General features: G+C 42.3%; 3 protein-coding genes across 4 annotated transcripts in view; all 3 read right to left on the bottom strand.

The window, feature by feature from the left end:
• LOC133152309 (AT-rich interactive domain-containing protein 3B-like) overlaps positions 1 to 8,955 on the bottom strand; it is a 43,208-nt gene extending 34,253 nt beyond the window's left edge. For both annotated transcript variants that reach the window (XM_061275826.1, XM_061275827.1), the window contains exons 1-2: positions 8,597 to 8,955; positions 6,833 to 7,474 (exon numbers count right to left, since the gene is read on the bottom strand). In XM_061275826.1, the coding sequence (XP_061131810.1) occupies positions 6,833 to 7,474; positions 8,597 to 8,632 (678 nt within the window). In that variant the 5' untranslated portion in view covers positions 8,633 to 8,955. The remainder of the gene's footprint in view (positions 1 to 6,832; positions 7,475 to 8,596) is intronic.
• Positions 8,956 to 9,280: 325 nt separating this feature from the next.
• Positions 9,281 to 13,624, bottom strand: fam219b (family with sequence similarity 219 member B). Its single transcript, XM_061275887.1, has 6 exons — positions 13,287 to 13,624; positions 12,392 to 12,500; positions 11,685 to 11,778; positions 11,533 to 11,610; positions 11,383 to 11,434; positions 9,281 to 11,222 (listed from the first exon to the last, which is right to left on the bottom strand). The coding sequence occupies exons 1-6, from the start codon at positions 13,350 to 13,352 to the stop codon at positions 11,073 to 11,075; spliced, it is 549 nt and encodes a 182-aa protein (XP_061131871.1). The 5' UTR covers positions 13,353 to 13,624; the 3' UTR covers positions 9,281 to 11,072.
• Positions 13,625 to 13,771: 147 nt separating this feature from the next.
• Positions 13,772 to 14,884, bottom strand: part of LOC133152354 (cytochrome c oxidase subunit 5A, mitochondrial-like) — a 1,669-nt gene continuing 556 nt past the window's right edge. Inside the window, exons 2-5 of the mRNA XM_061275890.1 lie at positions 14,564 to 14,680; positions 14,331 to 14,452; positions 13,983 to 14,105; positions 13,772 to 13,893 (exon numbers count right to left, since the gene is read on the bottom strand). Of these exons, the coding sequence (XP_061131874.1) occupies positions 13,992 to 14,105; positions 14,331 to 14,452; positions 14,564 to 14,680 (353 nt within the window). The 3' untranslated portion in view covers positions 13,772 to 13,893; positions 13,983 to 13,991. The remainder of the gene's footprint in view (positions 13,894 to 13,982; positions 14,106 to 14,330; positions 14,453 to 14,563; positions 14,681 to 14,884) is intronic.

Here is a 14,884-nt window from a genome sequence, read left to right as displayed (position 1 = left end):
TCCAAAGCGAGATTGAAAAACGGCATGTGATGTAGTACAGTAGAGCGAGTGGAAACGGTCCAAAAAGTGTCCAAACATTAGTTCTCATTTGCGCCTGTTAGTGAATCATGAAAATGGAAATAAATAGTTTCACATTCTGCCCAATTGTTTGGTTGAGTTCCAAAGTTGTATTGTCAATTATTTTTTAATGAAATACAAAAAAGACATACACTACCGTTCAAAAGTTTGGGGTCACAAAATTGTTTGGGTGACCCCAAACTTTTGAACGGTAGTGTATATATTTATTTAGATAATTATTTATAGATTATATATATAATCTTCTGTGTAAATTTTTTTATAATATATATGTATACTTATATTCATAGATTATATATAATCTTATACAAATATGATATAATTTATAATATTTAATTCATAATATTTTATTATAATATTTACACTACCGTTCAAAAGTTTGGGGTCACCCAAACAATTTTGTGACCCCAAACTTTTGAACGGTGGTGTATACATTTTTAAATGAAAACAAATTTTCCATTTAAATCACAAATATAACGCAGACACGTTTCGATTTGCGACAGATGAAGTCACGCGACTTTAGCCAATTTTCTTCCCCCCCAAATTTGAATCACGTTTCAAATTTACTTTCAACCTGATGTCGTCAATTCCTTGGCTCCACAAATTCGACCTCGCAACCGAAGTCCAAAACTTGGCTCAAATTCTGAATCGTAGCTCCTTTTCCGACGACGTAGCTCCAATATTAGCAGCTTAGCGCAGGAAGGAAGGCCACCATCGCTTAACCATTATCATACTCAACTCCGAGCGGATACGTATCGTCGGACCGAATCATTTTTTTACCACTTATGTCGTTATTAAACACAATCATCGGATTAAATTGAGTTGAATGCTCAAATATAGCCCGTCTCGACTGGAAACTGGAAAACAAAATAGAATTAGATGTTGCTAATTGGCGCGGCTCTGCATTTCCGTCCTGACAGAAATTCAACATGCAGCCATTACGGTCAGGCAACATTAGGCACAAAGGCACATTCATCAGGAAGGGGAGAGAAAAAAAAAAAATGTCAATAAAAAAAAGAATTGGGAGCTGAGGCGCCTCCATTCAGAGGATATGGGTGAGGGGGTCATGGAGCAGTGACTCAACCCGGACAAAGTAAATAATTATACCAACAGCTCGGTTTTTCTTAATACCGTACAAGCAGTTTATAAATGAATGTGAAGTCCGCAGTGAACTTTCCACCCTGTCACACTCGAGCGCGAAGAGAGAGGTTGGGTCGAGGGCTGGGGGAAAAAGTCCAGCGGTGACAAACGACGGCGGGTTGACGAGCACAAACGGCGGAGCCGCTCCCGGAGGGCTGACGAGAATAAATCAGCGTGAAACCAGATCCGCCGTAATGGAGTCAATGAGTCACGCCGCTTGAGTTGCTATTTTGTCATCTTAATGCAACTTGTGTGTTAACAAATAAAAGGAAAGATCGTTTCAAAAGCGGGTTCAAACTTTTTTTTTTAAGCAGAAATGACAGACAGTGCTAGCTCACAGCTAGCTCACATCCTGGTGAAACCATAAAGTTGTAAATAATGTTTAATGTCTTTTATGCTGTGGATTTTTTTTTCATTATTGCGCCGACAGCTAGTTTTTCCACTTGGGTAAAGATAACTGCCGCGGTCAGTCGTGATTGGACGACGGCAACAGTAGTAACGTGTTGGTCAGCTCAGATTGACTTGTTCCATGACACATCCCGGCGTCAAAACAAAACCTCGGCTCCGCCGACCGGACGCTTCGATGCAAAGACCTCGGCGTTGGTCGTAAATGAAGCGTGAACGGCGGGTAGGACGGACATTCCTCCCTCTCGAAAAGCTCAAGCACGCAATCGTTATCGATCTTTCCTCCCGAGCTGCAGCTGTGGTGGCGGCCCTCACTTCCTGGCTGATGCGTTGCTGGGGCGACAGCTAAATTATGCAACAGGCCGGGCTGGCGGGGGACCGAAAGCCACGAGCCGGCTTCGAGGGGGCGGGAGGTGGCCGACGCGAGACATCGGGAACGATTCCATGTGTCTGTGTGAATATGCCTCGCTACAACACAGAGTCAATAAATCATTGCAAAATTTAAATTAAATAATGCTATGGCACCAAACAACAAAAATAAAAATAATCTTAGTATAGAAAATGTATGGTAGCAGTCAAAAGTTTGAAAATAACCTCTAATTCAATGTTTTTTTTAATTATTATTTAATAATAAATTATTATTTCAAAAATTCCTGGAATGTAGATTAATACTTAAACTATTAAGAAATATCGATGATGGAATTCCTTGGTAAAAGACTGAAAATAGAATGTAAATGTAAATAAAATGAATAAAAACGTCAGATATTTGAAGGTCTTTCCAAAGTTTAAAAAGAAATTATTGATCACTTTGTCCATATTTGCAACAAATTTAAAGTATGACACAAATGAAGAAAGAGGTGACAACGTCATTATATATAAAATTGTAAATTAATTGAATAGAGGGAAATGTCGCATTTACAGCACTGACAAGTTCAATCGCAAATTGTCTTTTATTGAAAAGTACACCGTATTTATTATATTATTATTTTTTCATAGCGAGACAAGAGCACCATTGATCATCATTGCAATCTTGTGCCTATCGTGCCGTCTGTATTTTGCACAGAGCGGGTGATGCGCCACCTGTAGCACACCATCGCCATCGATACAGTCGGTCTCCGTTGTGCAGGCCTGATTAATACTGCATTAATCACACAGGGATTATCATGCGTGTGTGAGAAGGAGGTGCTGCTGGTTTGTGGGGCTGGATTACAGGGGTCACGCAGCCAATGTCCCATCGTGGCAGAGGCCAAAGTGCAGAGGATGGCCTGCCGCCCGCCCCCCTCCCCCGAGCTTCCCTCCACGCGACGCCATTGTGCCCTCCCTCGTTTGGCAATTATTTACTCTGCTGTTTAGGAAGCAAAAAAACAGCGGACGTCCCCCTCTGTCCTACACCCCCCCCCCCCTCCCCATCGGTCCTGTAAACCTGTCCCAACTAGTAGCCGAGAAGTGGGCATACATGTTGCATCCCTGTTTATATTTATTTATATATTTATATCTTTGTTTTCCAAAGTGACGGCAAGAATGGTGAGCAGCCTTGTGCAATGAATGCTGCTGCTTATTATCAACCGAGTTGAACTGTGCTTGTGTCAAGTCCGTGCTTGCAAGTCCGAGTAAAATAAATAAATAAATAAAAATCATCCTGATGACAGCTTGTCTCTCAGGGCTGCGCTGTTTTGAAAATGCATAATTAAATTGTCTAAAATATTTGTAAAAATATATATGTTGCTACTTTTTACTATTCACGTTGATTTATGTATAAAAAAAAAAAAAAAAGCATCTAATTCAGCTCCAAATCGTCAACTGTGTTCAGCACCCCATGGTTTCATTTAATTATAGATTGTCTGAGGGCCGTGTAGTTTCCTCGCCATTAAATTGCTTGACCATTTCAACATGGCCGACGTGGAGAGCAGGTCGGCTGGATGTTAAGTGCATGGGACCACTTTAGATGGCTCTCGCCATTATTAAAGGGAAGGTGGAAAGGTGGGAAGTGCGTGTGGGGGTGGGGGGGGTGTACTTGCAGCATCTGCCTGCCTGACTTGTCTGTCTCTCTCTTTCGCTTCTCAAAGACAATGACATCAAAAAAAAAAGCTACTCTGTCCTCCTCCCCCTACAGCGGTGCAACCTGAAACTGCCTGAAGAGATGAGCTGCCATTAAATACTGCAGAGCTGACATAATGACAGCGAAGATAAAAGAGAGGAAACAAAACAAAAAAAAAAACAAAAAAAAAAAAGCCAGACCAATTCTAGTCCATCCTCCTCCAACCCCCGCAGGCTCGCGCGGTCTCCGCTAATAAAAGACATCGGGCCACTGATAGGGCCAATGGCTATAACTTTACTTGGCTCTGATCTTTGACAAAAGCCAGGTCAACTTACCGAATCAGGCAACTCTTGACAAGAATTCCACACTTTAGATTCAGTTCTTTTTTGAAATTAGGTCATAGTAGAGAACAAAATGATATATTTGGATCTTTTGCATCTTAAGCCTTTGCAAAACTCAACTTAAAGTGTACATTGAGAAGAGTCGTTTTTCCACGACATCATCGAAAGCATCGGTGTCAAAGTCAAGGCCCGCGGGCCGGATGTGGCCCCGGCCACATCATTTTATGAGGCCCGAGAAGAAAAATCGAGTTTATGCAGCGATACTAAAATTACAAACTGTCTTCAATTTAAAAAAAAAAAAAAAATTGAGATTTATTTTTTACCTTACCAGTCACCTTTTTAAAAAAAAATTCTGGGTCTGACTCATCCATTTAATGTGTTGCTCATATCATATGAGGTGTTCACACATTTATTCGGCTTAACATAATGACCTATATGATGCAACCCCCGACAAAAATGACACCCCTGAATTCTAAAGCAACGAAATTCCTCCAAGAGAAACCGCTTGTTTCGTTTTGTTGTCGTGAAAAGTAATCCCGCAGAGCAGACATGTTTGGATTTATGCTAATCGTAGCCACTACGATACAGAATATCGGGGCATCTCTCGTAGTGAGTAGTCAGTGGTAGTAACTAGTAAGTCTATTTTGTCATGGAAACAGCCAGCCAGCCAGCAAAAAAAAAAAAAAAACAGTTCTAGTTTAAAATAGCCAGAGTACTTTTATGTTTGTATAAACGGCGGAGAAACTATTCTGTAACCTCCTTGGCAGAGGCACTACTACGACTGCTACAGCTGTTGCTGCTGCTACGTTCCTTCGCCTGCGTCATTGCCGCCAAATGCTAAATTTGGAAAAAGGGCCGAGGGGGAAGCACCGCTCGGGAGACATTTGCTGTTAAATATAGAGTGTAATAAAATCCAGACACGCGATACAAGTCGAGATACCTCGCCGTGTCCTACTACCGCGCCGGGCCGCGTGGAGCTCGGCCGCTGTCCAACTACGCATTCCGATGTTCTGTAACGTTGTGCTGAGGCAATATTTATTTTGAAGGGAAAGTGCACTTGGCGCACGGCCGAAACTCCGCCGGAGAGGCTCGGGGGTGGGGTGGGGGGTGGGGGGATTGCGGGGGAAGGAAGGTAGGAGGCCGCGGGAGTGCTCCGAGCTCTGCTACTGTGTGTACGACTTCCAACATTCCCACCCAAAATCCTCACGTTGACCCGGACAACCACCCACAGCCTGACGACTTGACGAGCGGGACCCGAGCCAAGCCAGAGGCTCACGCACACATACGCACGTAAGGAGAGTGCTCACGTTGCGCACGAGCCTGGCTCGATGCCAGGACTCACTTAAGCGGCTTTTTTTTGCCACAAAAGCCAATTGTGGGTCAAAGCTACACACACATGTTGGAAGCGTCTACAAGAATGTGGGAAGGTGACGTCACCCAAATAGCGGCTTTCATTTTCGAATGTAAGGCAAAAACAACAACCATGTGAAGATTGGAAATAAAGGCAAGCATTAAAACATTCAGCTGAAAATTGGAAATGTGTGTGTGTGTTGATTGCAACCCATTAAGGCAACATTAAACATGACCAATTAACAAAAAAAATTTCTTAATAGCAATGTCAAATTGTTGGAAAAAAAAGAAGAAGAAAAACGCCTCGACGCCTTTCATTTCATGTTCTACAAGACGACTCGCAGAACCAGTATGGTGATATAAATCCGATGGGCCGGTTTGCGTGCCTCCCGGGGTTTTCCCATGGAAAGGGATACGCAAAGCTGGTGAGATTAGCCTGTGGCTAACAGTAGGGGGCTAAACGGAGAAATCAAACAAGCATAAGTCCATCTCCATCTTCTTCCAGCATCCTCAAGTGGAAGATCAGAAGACAAAGTTCTTCCCCTCAGCAATCAGACTCGTGCGCGCTAAATAAACCGCAATCACTTAAAACCTCCCGCCTACACCTCGTGATAATTTCACATGACTCACTGTCCGTGGAAATAAAATTGACGATCCTACGGAGAGCTTTTGGAGCCATGTCCACACAAACTTTCGAATCCGATGGGCAATTATTAGCGAATTTGTCTGAATACCAAAGGTCGACTGGAATGTAAATAAACAAGTTGTTTCGATAGATTAAATCATCTTCTGATTGGTGATTTTTTTTTTTCCCTTGCTAATCCAAGATCGGTTAGCGTCCGATAAAAAACTGCAAATCTATCGAAGCGTTTTGGATAAGAAAACACCTGCAAATATAGGCGGCCCCCCCCCAACGAGCGTGTTTTTGGAATGCGGCGGGGGGGGGGGGGGGGGGGGAATGGTTAAGCCACAACAGAGATTGCACAACTCTTCATTGACACAAATGGGATCAAGTCGATGAGACGTTCACGAGCTGCTGATGACATCCTTGGTATTTTTTTTTTCACTACTTTGAAAATCACAAAACTCAAGTCATAAGAGGGACAATGATTGACAACGGACGTCTGCATTGATCAAAAGTCAAGTTGTAAAGTGGACTAGTCTGCTCCAAGCCTACCTGGAGAAAAGCCGCGCCGCGCACGCATGACAGACCTATGCAAATTCCACTCAGGAAGGCCGAGAGCTCAGATTGAAACTCCCCGACCTCAGAACCGAGAGGCAGATGTGCTAACCGCTTGTTTGTGTAATGCCTGGCTGTGAACAGGTGTAATGAGATCTGTTTTGCATTTTGTTCCCCCAAACGTATCAAAACAGAATTGAACCATGACCGTGAAAACAAACAAACAAAGATTTTGGTTGTTGCCTGCTTAGGACAACTGCGATACGGCATATGATTAAAAACAAAAACTTTGAGGAAACCGACCTGTCGGAAGTGCTCGTCGAAGCTCCAGTCGGCCTGGCCGTTGGGGGAGGTTGCCGGGTGAGCGCCCGCCGGCGACAAGTCCTCGTCGGGCTCCTGTTTGACCCGGACGGGCGGGGAAGGCGCCCTCTGCGGGGCCGACGCCGCAAAGCTGCCGTAAGGTCGGGCGGGCGGCATGCGGGCGGCGCTCTGCTGCAGCGCCAGCGTCTGCTTACGGAGGAATTCAAGGCCGCCGGCACCGCCTCCGCTCTCGCCGTCCTCGTCGCTACGCTCATCGCCATCCATCATCTCATTGTCGTCGTCCTCCTCGGCCGAGTCGCGGCCCCGGTCCTCATCGTCCTCTTTCTCAGAGTCTACGCTGCTCTGATTGGTCACGCGGGGCGGCGGCGGAGGCGGCACCACTCCGGCCAGGCCCCTGCCCATGAAGTTGGCCCCCGGCGTCCGGGCCGCCGCCAGGATGGCCTGCTGAGCGGCCAGCTGCTGAGCGTACATGATGTGGGCCTCACGCAGCTTCCTCTCCTTGCGCTCCATCTCCAACCGGGCTTGCTGCTGCCGCTGAAGTTGCTCCATCACCGCTTCCAGCTTCATCCCCCCTGTGGAGGTGTTCTGAGGAAAGGCTACACCGGGCTCCTGAGACATGCTGGGCTGCAGACCATCAAATAGCTTGTTATTCATGGCTCAAATGTAAATCGAAATAAATGACATGTCAATACAATAAATGCAATTGTGAAAAGCAAGATTAAGAGAAAAACTTTCATGAAAGCCAGAATTGCATTCCTGCTGTATTGTTTGACTTGCAATCACACGAATCAATCGTCATTGCGCAAATTGAGGAAATGTGCCCATAAGGCAAAGTAAGAGAGACTATTCATAATTTTGCAAACAAACTGGACAATGATTGACTAGTATACACAATGAGCAGCTGTTTTATCACATGCTCGAACAAAAAAGATAGATAGATAGATAGATAGATAGATAGATAGATAGATAGATAGATAGATAGATAGATAGATAGATAGATAGATAGATAGATAGATAGATAGATAGATAGATAGATAGATAGATAGATAGATAGATAGATAGATAGATAGATAGATAGATAGATAGATAGATAGATAGATAGATAGATAGATAGATAGATGATGGGTGGATAGAGTACAGTCAGAGAATAGATAAGAACAAATTAACTGGTAAACCCAGAACAACATCTTACTGAAAAAGCTACGCTTTAAACAAATTAAACACCATTCCTAAACTAGCTGCACAAGTGTGGTCCATTTTCGATTTAAAAACGTTCTCGCCAAAAAATCCGAGACAAATATTTTCATATTTCGACGTTTCTAAATGCCAATTAAAGTCGTTTAGCTTTAAAAGTGAAATATGTAAATATCACTAAACGATTCGTATGTAGCTAAGGGCGGTTCAATAACAAGTAACGTAAAATGACCTACGGGTAAAAATGAAGACGCAAACTGTCAAAAATAATAATAATATCGCCGTTTTACTCTTTAGCGAGCAACTCCATCCTCCTCCGTAATTAAATAAAGGTTTTTGAAATACCTAAAAAAAAAAAAAATATGACAAGTCACAGTTAAATGTGCATTGTGGCGTTTTTTTTTTCTCGACTTTTTTAAAAAGGCTCTTGTCCTCGCGCGCGCTAATTCAGCAAACCGTTTAAAAATAAAGCTGAATTTAATTATTCGTTTAGTTTCTCTGGTATTAGTAAAATGGAGTACAGAGGAGCCCGAGGAGAAGAGCACTACTCACCATTTGCGCCTTACTACTGCTGGAGTTGTCCACCATGCCTCCCGATTGCCTCGCTGCTGGCACTCGTTCAAACTCACTTGTAAACACACGCGCACGCCAGCAGACGAGTACGCGCACGTCCGGGGCGGAAAGAGAGGAGGGGAGGGGGCAATGTACTCACGATTCACACTCGCCGCAAAAGGCGCTAAAAGTTCTTATTTGCTCCGCTTCTTTCTCCTCTTTTCACTATAAATGGAACATGACCCTTTCGCACCCTAGCTTTTATTTTAATGATGATATCACGAGCCACGCCCCCTTCTTTCTAAATGACACCCCAAGTAAACACGGTGGCACAAGTATTGTAAGTGCTCACTTGCGGAAACGTGTCCGGCAAAGGGAAGACCACCGTGGACATTGCGTGGCCCGTTGCGTTCAAATTAGCTGGGAATTTCCAAAGAATACGAACTTCGCCACTTTTCGAAACTAATCTGCCAAATGTTTGTTTGCGCAATTATACCACCCGAGACTGAACGTACAGGTAAACCAATAAATATATTAGATGAATAATCAGTAAATCTCCTGCTGTGTCATATATATCAACTCCGAGTCAACATTAAACGCATCATTAGCTGATTAGTATAACAAAGGCATTAAAATGCACGGTAGCGCTATACTACCCCCTGGAGGACAAAATAAAATCACGAGTCAGAATGGCTCTTTTATTTTATCATGTATTGTAAACCAATAAAACAGCAGTCCTATTAAAAAATAAACATACACGCATTGTAAAATAATAAATGTAGATTGTCCAGCGGTTGCATAACATATGTTGACTTTTGCTACCAACCACTGATGTTAAATTAAAAAGGGTCTTTTTTTTTTTTAGGACTTTCAAATGAAGGAAGTGAAGGTAGATAAGGAGGAGAATGAGGAGGAAGTATGGATGGTGAACTCACAGTCCCTGAAACTAGAAACGTGACAAAATGTCCCCCAAATCAAAGTCAATATGCTGAGTATCACTGGAATGGCCACTTCAACCTTGGCTGACGACTTTCAGATAAAACTATCCACAGACAAGACAAAATTCCTTGGGAGTTCTTCACGGTGCCATGTCTGCTTTTGTGACATTTCAAACGGTCTTGTTGTGTCTTGAGGAGATGTAGCAAATGTTATTGAGCTAAAAGTGCAAATGCAATAGAATGAGCACAAACCTACTCTTGGCACACTGTATGAAAACTTTGTCGATTGCGTCAGAAAGTCATTTGAAGGCGCTTTACGATGCGTTTTATAGAATAAGTGCTTGGCCTCCTCCAGAAGAACACCACGACACGAGTGAACGTATCGTGCGGGCTGAAACCACAAGAAAAATGCTCTTCCATTCCACAAATGTACAGTGCATAAAAAGCAAAGTACTTGCCCTTTGTTTTTCACACCGATGACAGTTCTGTCATACAAAGTGAAGAAGAAAAAAGTGACATAAACCAATTCTTTTCCTACTAACCACCTCAAAGTTATAAATATATTATAAATAATTCGACGACTTGACATAACGTTGCCTCCCAAAACATCAGAAACCCCTTTGGTTTAACACCCTAGCCTACATGCACATTCTTTTCCAAACTAAATACATTTATAGTGTATTATTTGACTTTCACATGTCCGTACCCTTCCCACTTCACTCATTGGCTTTAGTAGCTTGGAAACAGTGCTCATGTTAACGTTTTGACAGGAGATAATGAAGGCCTCTTGGGACCACGCTGAAAAGAAAAAAATATATAGGAAGACTACAAGGAAAAAGGTTGCTATTAAAAAAAGCATTGCATTGTTGCGCGAAAGTGCTACTTTGCGAGAAAGAGGTTGCAATGTTAGAAGACGGAATGTTACCGGAGTAAAGCGCGTTAATGTTGGTGACATATGACTGCCGTTGGTCGGAAACCTCTTCGAAACCAGCATGTTTCATAAAGGGAAGAAAAAAAAAAGACAGAATGATTACTGAGCCATTAGCATTGCATCATCAAAGAGAGCAAGTCAGCATTTCAGATTGGTCGATAATTTGGAGAAGAAAAAAAAAACAAAAAACATTGGCCTCAACGCCAGCAATATTATTTGTTTTTCAAAATGCATACACAATAACGTGTACTTGATATCCTATTTGAATCCAACAAGCTTGTAAATGTAGGAATAAGTGAGATGAATGTAACAGCAGTCAGGAAATTGCAGATAAAACATGAAGATGCCGCACGTCCACACCAGTCACTCTAGTTGCAATTAGACGTATTTTAAAAAAAAAAATTTTTTTTTTACAAAAATAGCTTTGGAGTCACAGTGGATAAGGCAATTTTTTTTTTTGTTGCTGTTGTCCACCTGCGCAGCGATGCCACTCAGAAGAAGCCCGGCTCTCGGCTCCGGAGTGGGAAACGTCAAGAAGGCAGCAACCGCCGGCCTCCGACACGGGCCACAAACCTGCTTTGGCGGCCCGCAACGGAGCGGTGGCCTTTCACTGCGTGCAGCAGGACGGAGTCTCCATGCAGCAGCACACGGAGGAACCCATAGCTTTGGGTGGGATCAGGTCCAAGTCCTCGTCGTCGGGAATCTCGTCCAGGCGGTAGCCGTCCTGAAGCAGCTGACGACTCAAGTCCGGATGGATCTGGAAGGTACACAGCGAAGTTTCAAAGCAACCCGGATAGTGCACATTGACTACATTCTGAAATGAAAAATAAAAAAAATGAAAGCTCCATTTTTGCCGCCACCCATTTGAAAAGGGGAAATTATGCGGGGGAGAATGTCTGGGTGTGGGAGTGACTCACCTCAGCTGAAGAGTAGCCCGAGGAGCACTGCTCAAAATCAATCTCTTCATCACTGCAACGGCATGTCCAACCAGTTCTGTTATCAACCTTTTGTGTGTGTGGACAGAATAGAACGGGTTCTTCTGCAACAACAGCATTTTGTGTCTTTACCTGTCTGAATCCAGTGCAATCAAAGTTTCCTCTGCATGTTGACTCAAAGCAGTGTAGCCCTTGTTGAACTTAACTTTTCTATAATTGAAAGAAAAGGAGGGAAATGACGCTCGGGTGACATTCCAGGACATGACGCCATTTCTTGTGCTGACCTCTTAGTTCCTTGTCTGGGCTGATGCATGACAGCAGGTCCCGGTGCGAGCGCTTTCTTCTTTAGAGCTTTCCTGGCGAGCTCCCTGTGTTTTTCTATGACATTAGCAAAGGTTAGCATACACTGCAAGATGACCGCCACCGCTGTGAAGTCTTCAAACACGCAACATAAAAGGGTCTGTCAACATAAAAGTTTGACTTGGTTGGAATTTAAGATCATGTGCTGTTGCTGTTTTCCTCCAGCGCTGTAGGGGGCGGTAACGGATGTCGCGTGACAATTCAATACATTTATAATCAAATCTTAATTTTATGGAATGAAGGCGTCAAATATTATTTTTTAAAAAGCCAAATTTGTTACAGCAATATTCCTATTTTTAAGCCAGTCATAAAATATTTAATATTTATTATTATGACAAGAGTAAAGTCATAAATAGTTTCGAATAAACTTGCAAATAGTTCAATTTACAAAAATAAATTAATATAATAATATAACAATAATATAATAAGAGGTCGTGAATGACTTAAAAAAAAATCTAATTCGCACTCTTATGGTGTTGGCTAAAATAGAATCACTTTTTGCTGAGATGTGCATTTCACCAATTTTCACTGTGTGTACGTGTGAATGGAAGCACTGAACATGCCATTTTTGGGGACTATAAAGACTCTCTTTGTGTCAAATTGCTGACATGCTTAATGTCAGACTACTCACGTAGTTTGAGGTGGATGGCTGGCGCCCTGGACATGATATACGGTCCTCTCTTCTCTGTCGGCCTGATGCCTCCATCACCACTTTTAGGCCTTGCACCACTACCGAGGGCCTTGAGTGGCAAAATAGAGGGGAATCATTCACATGAGTCATTTGAATCCTTTCTTTCACTTTGGACAGCCTTTGCCCTTATTTGGGATGCGGTTGAGGTGGGGCCGACACACCCTTAACTTTTTTTACCAGTTACCAGTCAATCTCAGGGCACGTGTAGACAAAAGTTTTCACATTCATTTATTTTCATAAGGAAAATTTACAGCAGGGATGGACAAAATTAACTGGAAAAAAAATTAAACTTAAATTCAATTTGAATCTCTCACAATAAGATAGACAGGTCTGCTTTTGTGGAGGACTACAGAAATCAGATATTTACAGTTAAGAGTCTGTTATTCTGATTTAAATTTAAACAAGGTCCTGATCGATTATCAAGAATAATTTGAAAACTGCATATCAATTAATCGTTATTGACACTGCATATTGACAGTGCTGCCCTGTGATTGGTTGGCAACCGGATAAATCAGCCCAATAAATGCCTGGCACCCGCTACAGTTGAGTAAATAAACTTCGATTCACACGAAACATAACATGAGCTAGCAAATCCTGAGCTAGCCAATTGATGTAATTTTATATATATATATATAAAAAAAAGCACCCCGTCAATAAAATCCGTCCCAACATTCTCCCCATACAGAAGACGTTAGTTCGAGTCAAGCCTTTAGCGGCGTAAACGCCCCATAAAGACACAAATCGGGTAGTTCAACTCAGCCAGCTAGCTAGCTAATCCATCAAGATGCGTTTAGCTTTTAGCTCGACTAGCCTTCGCTGGCCGCGAGAGGTCTACCGTTAAATTACGAGGAGCTTCGAGCAGGTTGTCCTTCTCGGGCTCCTCGGAGATGTCATTCATCATTTTGGCGTCGGTTGTCACAAGTTATAGCACCGCAGCACACCCATGACCAGCCAGTTTGTTGGCAACACTGACCGGTAGTACACTGACAATCACGATAGGTTGCTAATGCTAGGTTTTGCTTCCACTTCCGGTTAACATTTCAAAATAAGGTTTTGTGGTAGGAGCGTTGTAATTTTTGAGTCGGAAAAAACGAATAATTATGAAAAATAACTACTTAGATTTTTTGGAAAAACAAATAGATAGCGGGTTTCATAATAACTACACAAAAATAATTAAATTTTAACCATTTTACCCTGCCATGTGAAGATGTGGCATGTCACATTACATTTTTTTAACAATAAAACACCAGAAAATGCACATTTGAGCAACCTGTACAGTATATCCATTATGTAATTAAGATTGAACAAACACACACAGAGTTCTTACAGTATATGTTTATCCAGTCCACCATTTTTTACATAATAGGACAATATGGAAATCGATCAACGCTATAGACATTTTTAACAGGAGACAATTTAGGAGAGTTCATCTCTCCAAGCACCTGAAGGGGGAAAAAAAAAGAAAATGAAATGTGCATTGAGTAAAGGTCCATTTATAGCTCATACAAGAATCTATCAAAAATTCAGTTACCTTTGCCTGCTAAATCTTGTCAATGCCGAGCTCCTCCGGCGTGGAGATGCCGAGTTCCGCCAGCGTGGGCTTCAGCTCTTGAATCAAGTATGGATAAATGTCTTTGTGAGGGCCCGCTTTATCCTGCAAAACAAAAACCAATCTTAGTTTCTAGAAGATCACAATGAGAAGACCTCAAATTTAAGAAATTTACTAGAATTGTATTAATGTAAATTTGTCAGATTGTACGTCTCTCTAGATAATTTTAGTGTAAACTTACATTTTTTAGTGATTGAAATGTTTATCAATGCACAATACACTTATTCATCAAATCAACAATGCAAGTTATGAAGGAAAGCTGAAACTCACCTTGACAGCCTCCAGGATACGGATGGCACTAGCCAGGTCGTCGAGTCTCCGGCACGCCCTAAGAGCCGAATCCAGGATTTTGGCCTCGGGTACCAGGTCATACCCGATCAAAGTGTTCATCCCTTCAAAAATAAAAAATACTAATGAATAAATATCGCAATCTTTCATGTTGCTTGTTTCATCGACATTAGCTCAACTTTAGTCATGGTGGTCATACATTGAATAATGACAACCTTTCTTCAGCTCCCAGTTGTCGATGTCGGGCTTGTTGAAGTAGGTGACCCAGCGGGCGTCAAACTCCTCATCTGACTCCACGGTGGCATGTGAGTAACATCTGGAAGCTAACGGCGCTGCAAACATGATGTGTGCGAGCTTTTTTTTAGACACCCAGTACATTGACAGTAGTACCTTTGATTTTTTTTAATTTTGAAATTGTTTTTTTCCAACAACACATTAATAACAGCTAAAGACTGTATTAATGCCAACAAGTACCTGCTGCTATTTTTTTTAAACAGTGGCACAACTTAATAAATCAAAACATAAGCACAACGAAA

This window comes from Syngnathus typhle, linkage group LG4 (assembly GCF_033458585.1).
Source record: "Syngnathus typhle isolate RoL2023-S1 ecotype Sweden linkage group LG4, RoL_Styp_1.0, whole genome shotgun sequence".
In the NCBI taxonomy this organism is placed as follows: domain Eukaryota; kingdom Metazoa; phylum Chordata; class Actinopteri; order Syngnathiformes; family Syngnathidae; genus Syngnathus; species Syngnathus typhle.
Note: the sequence above shows the minus strand (reverse complement) of the source record. Positions and strands in the feature narration are given on the sequence as shown.

Bases quoted from the DNA above. Each gene is read 5' to 3' on its own strand.
- fam219b (XM_061275887.1), bottom strand. From the start codon at position 13,352: ATGATGAATGACATCTCCGAGGAGCCCGAGAAGGACAACCTGCTCGAA. The intron at 12,501-13,286 runs GTAGACCTCTCG...TTGCCACTCAAG, and splicing joins AAGCTCCTCGTAATTTAACG to GCCCTCGGTAGTGGTGCAAG. The intron at 11,223-11,382 runs GTGAGTCACTCC...TGTACCTTCCAG, and splicing joins CGGGCTACTCTTCAGCTGAG to ATCCATCCGGACTTGAGTCG.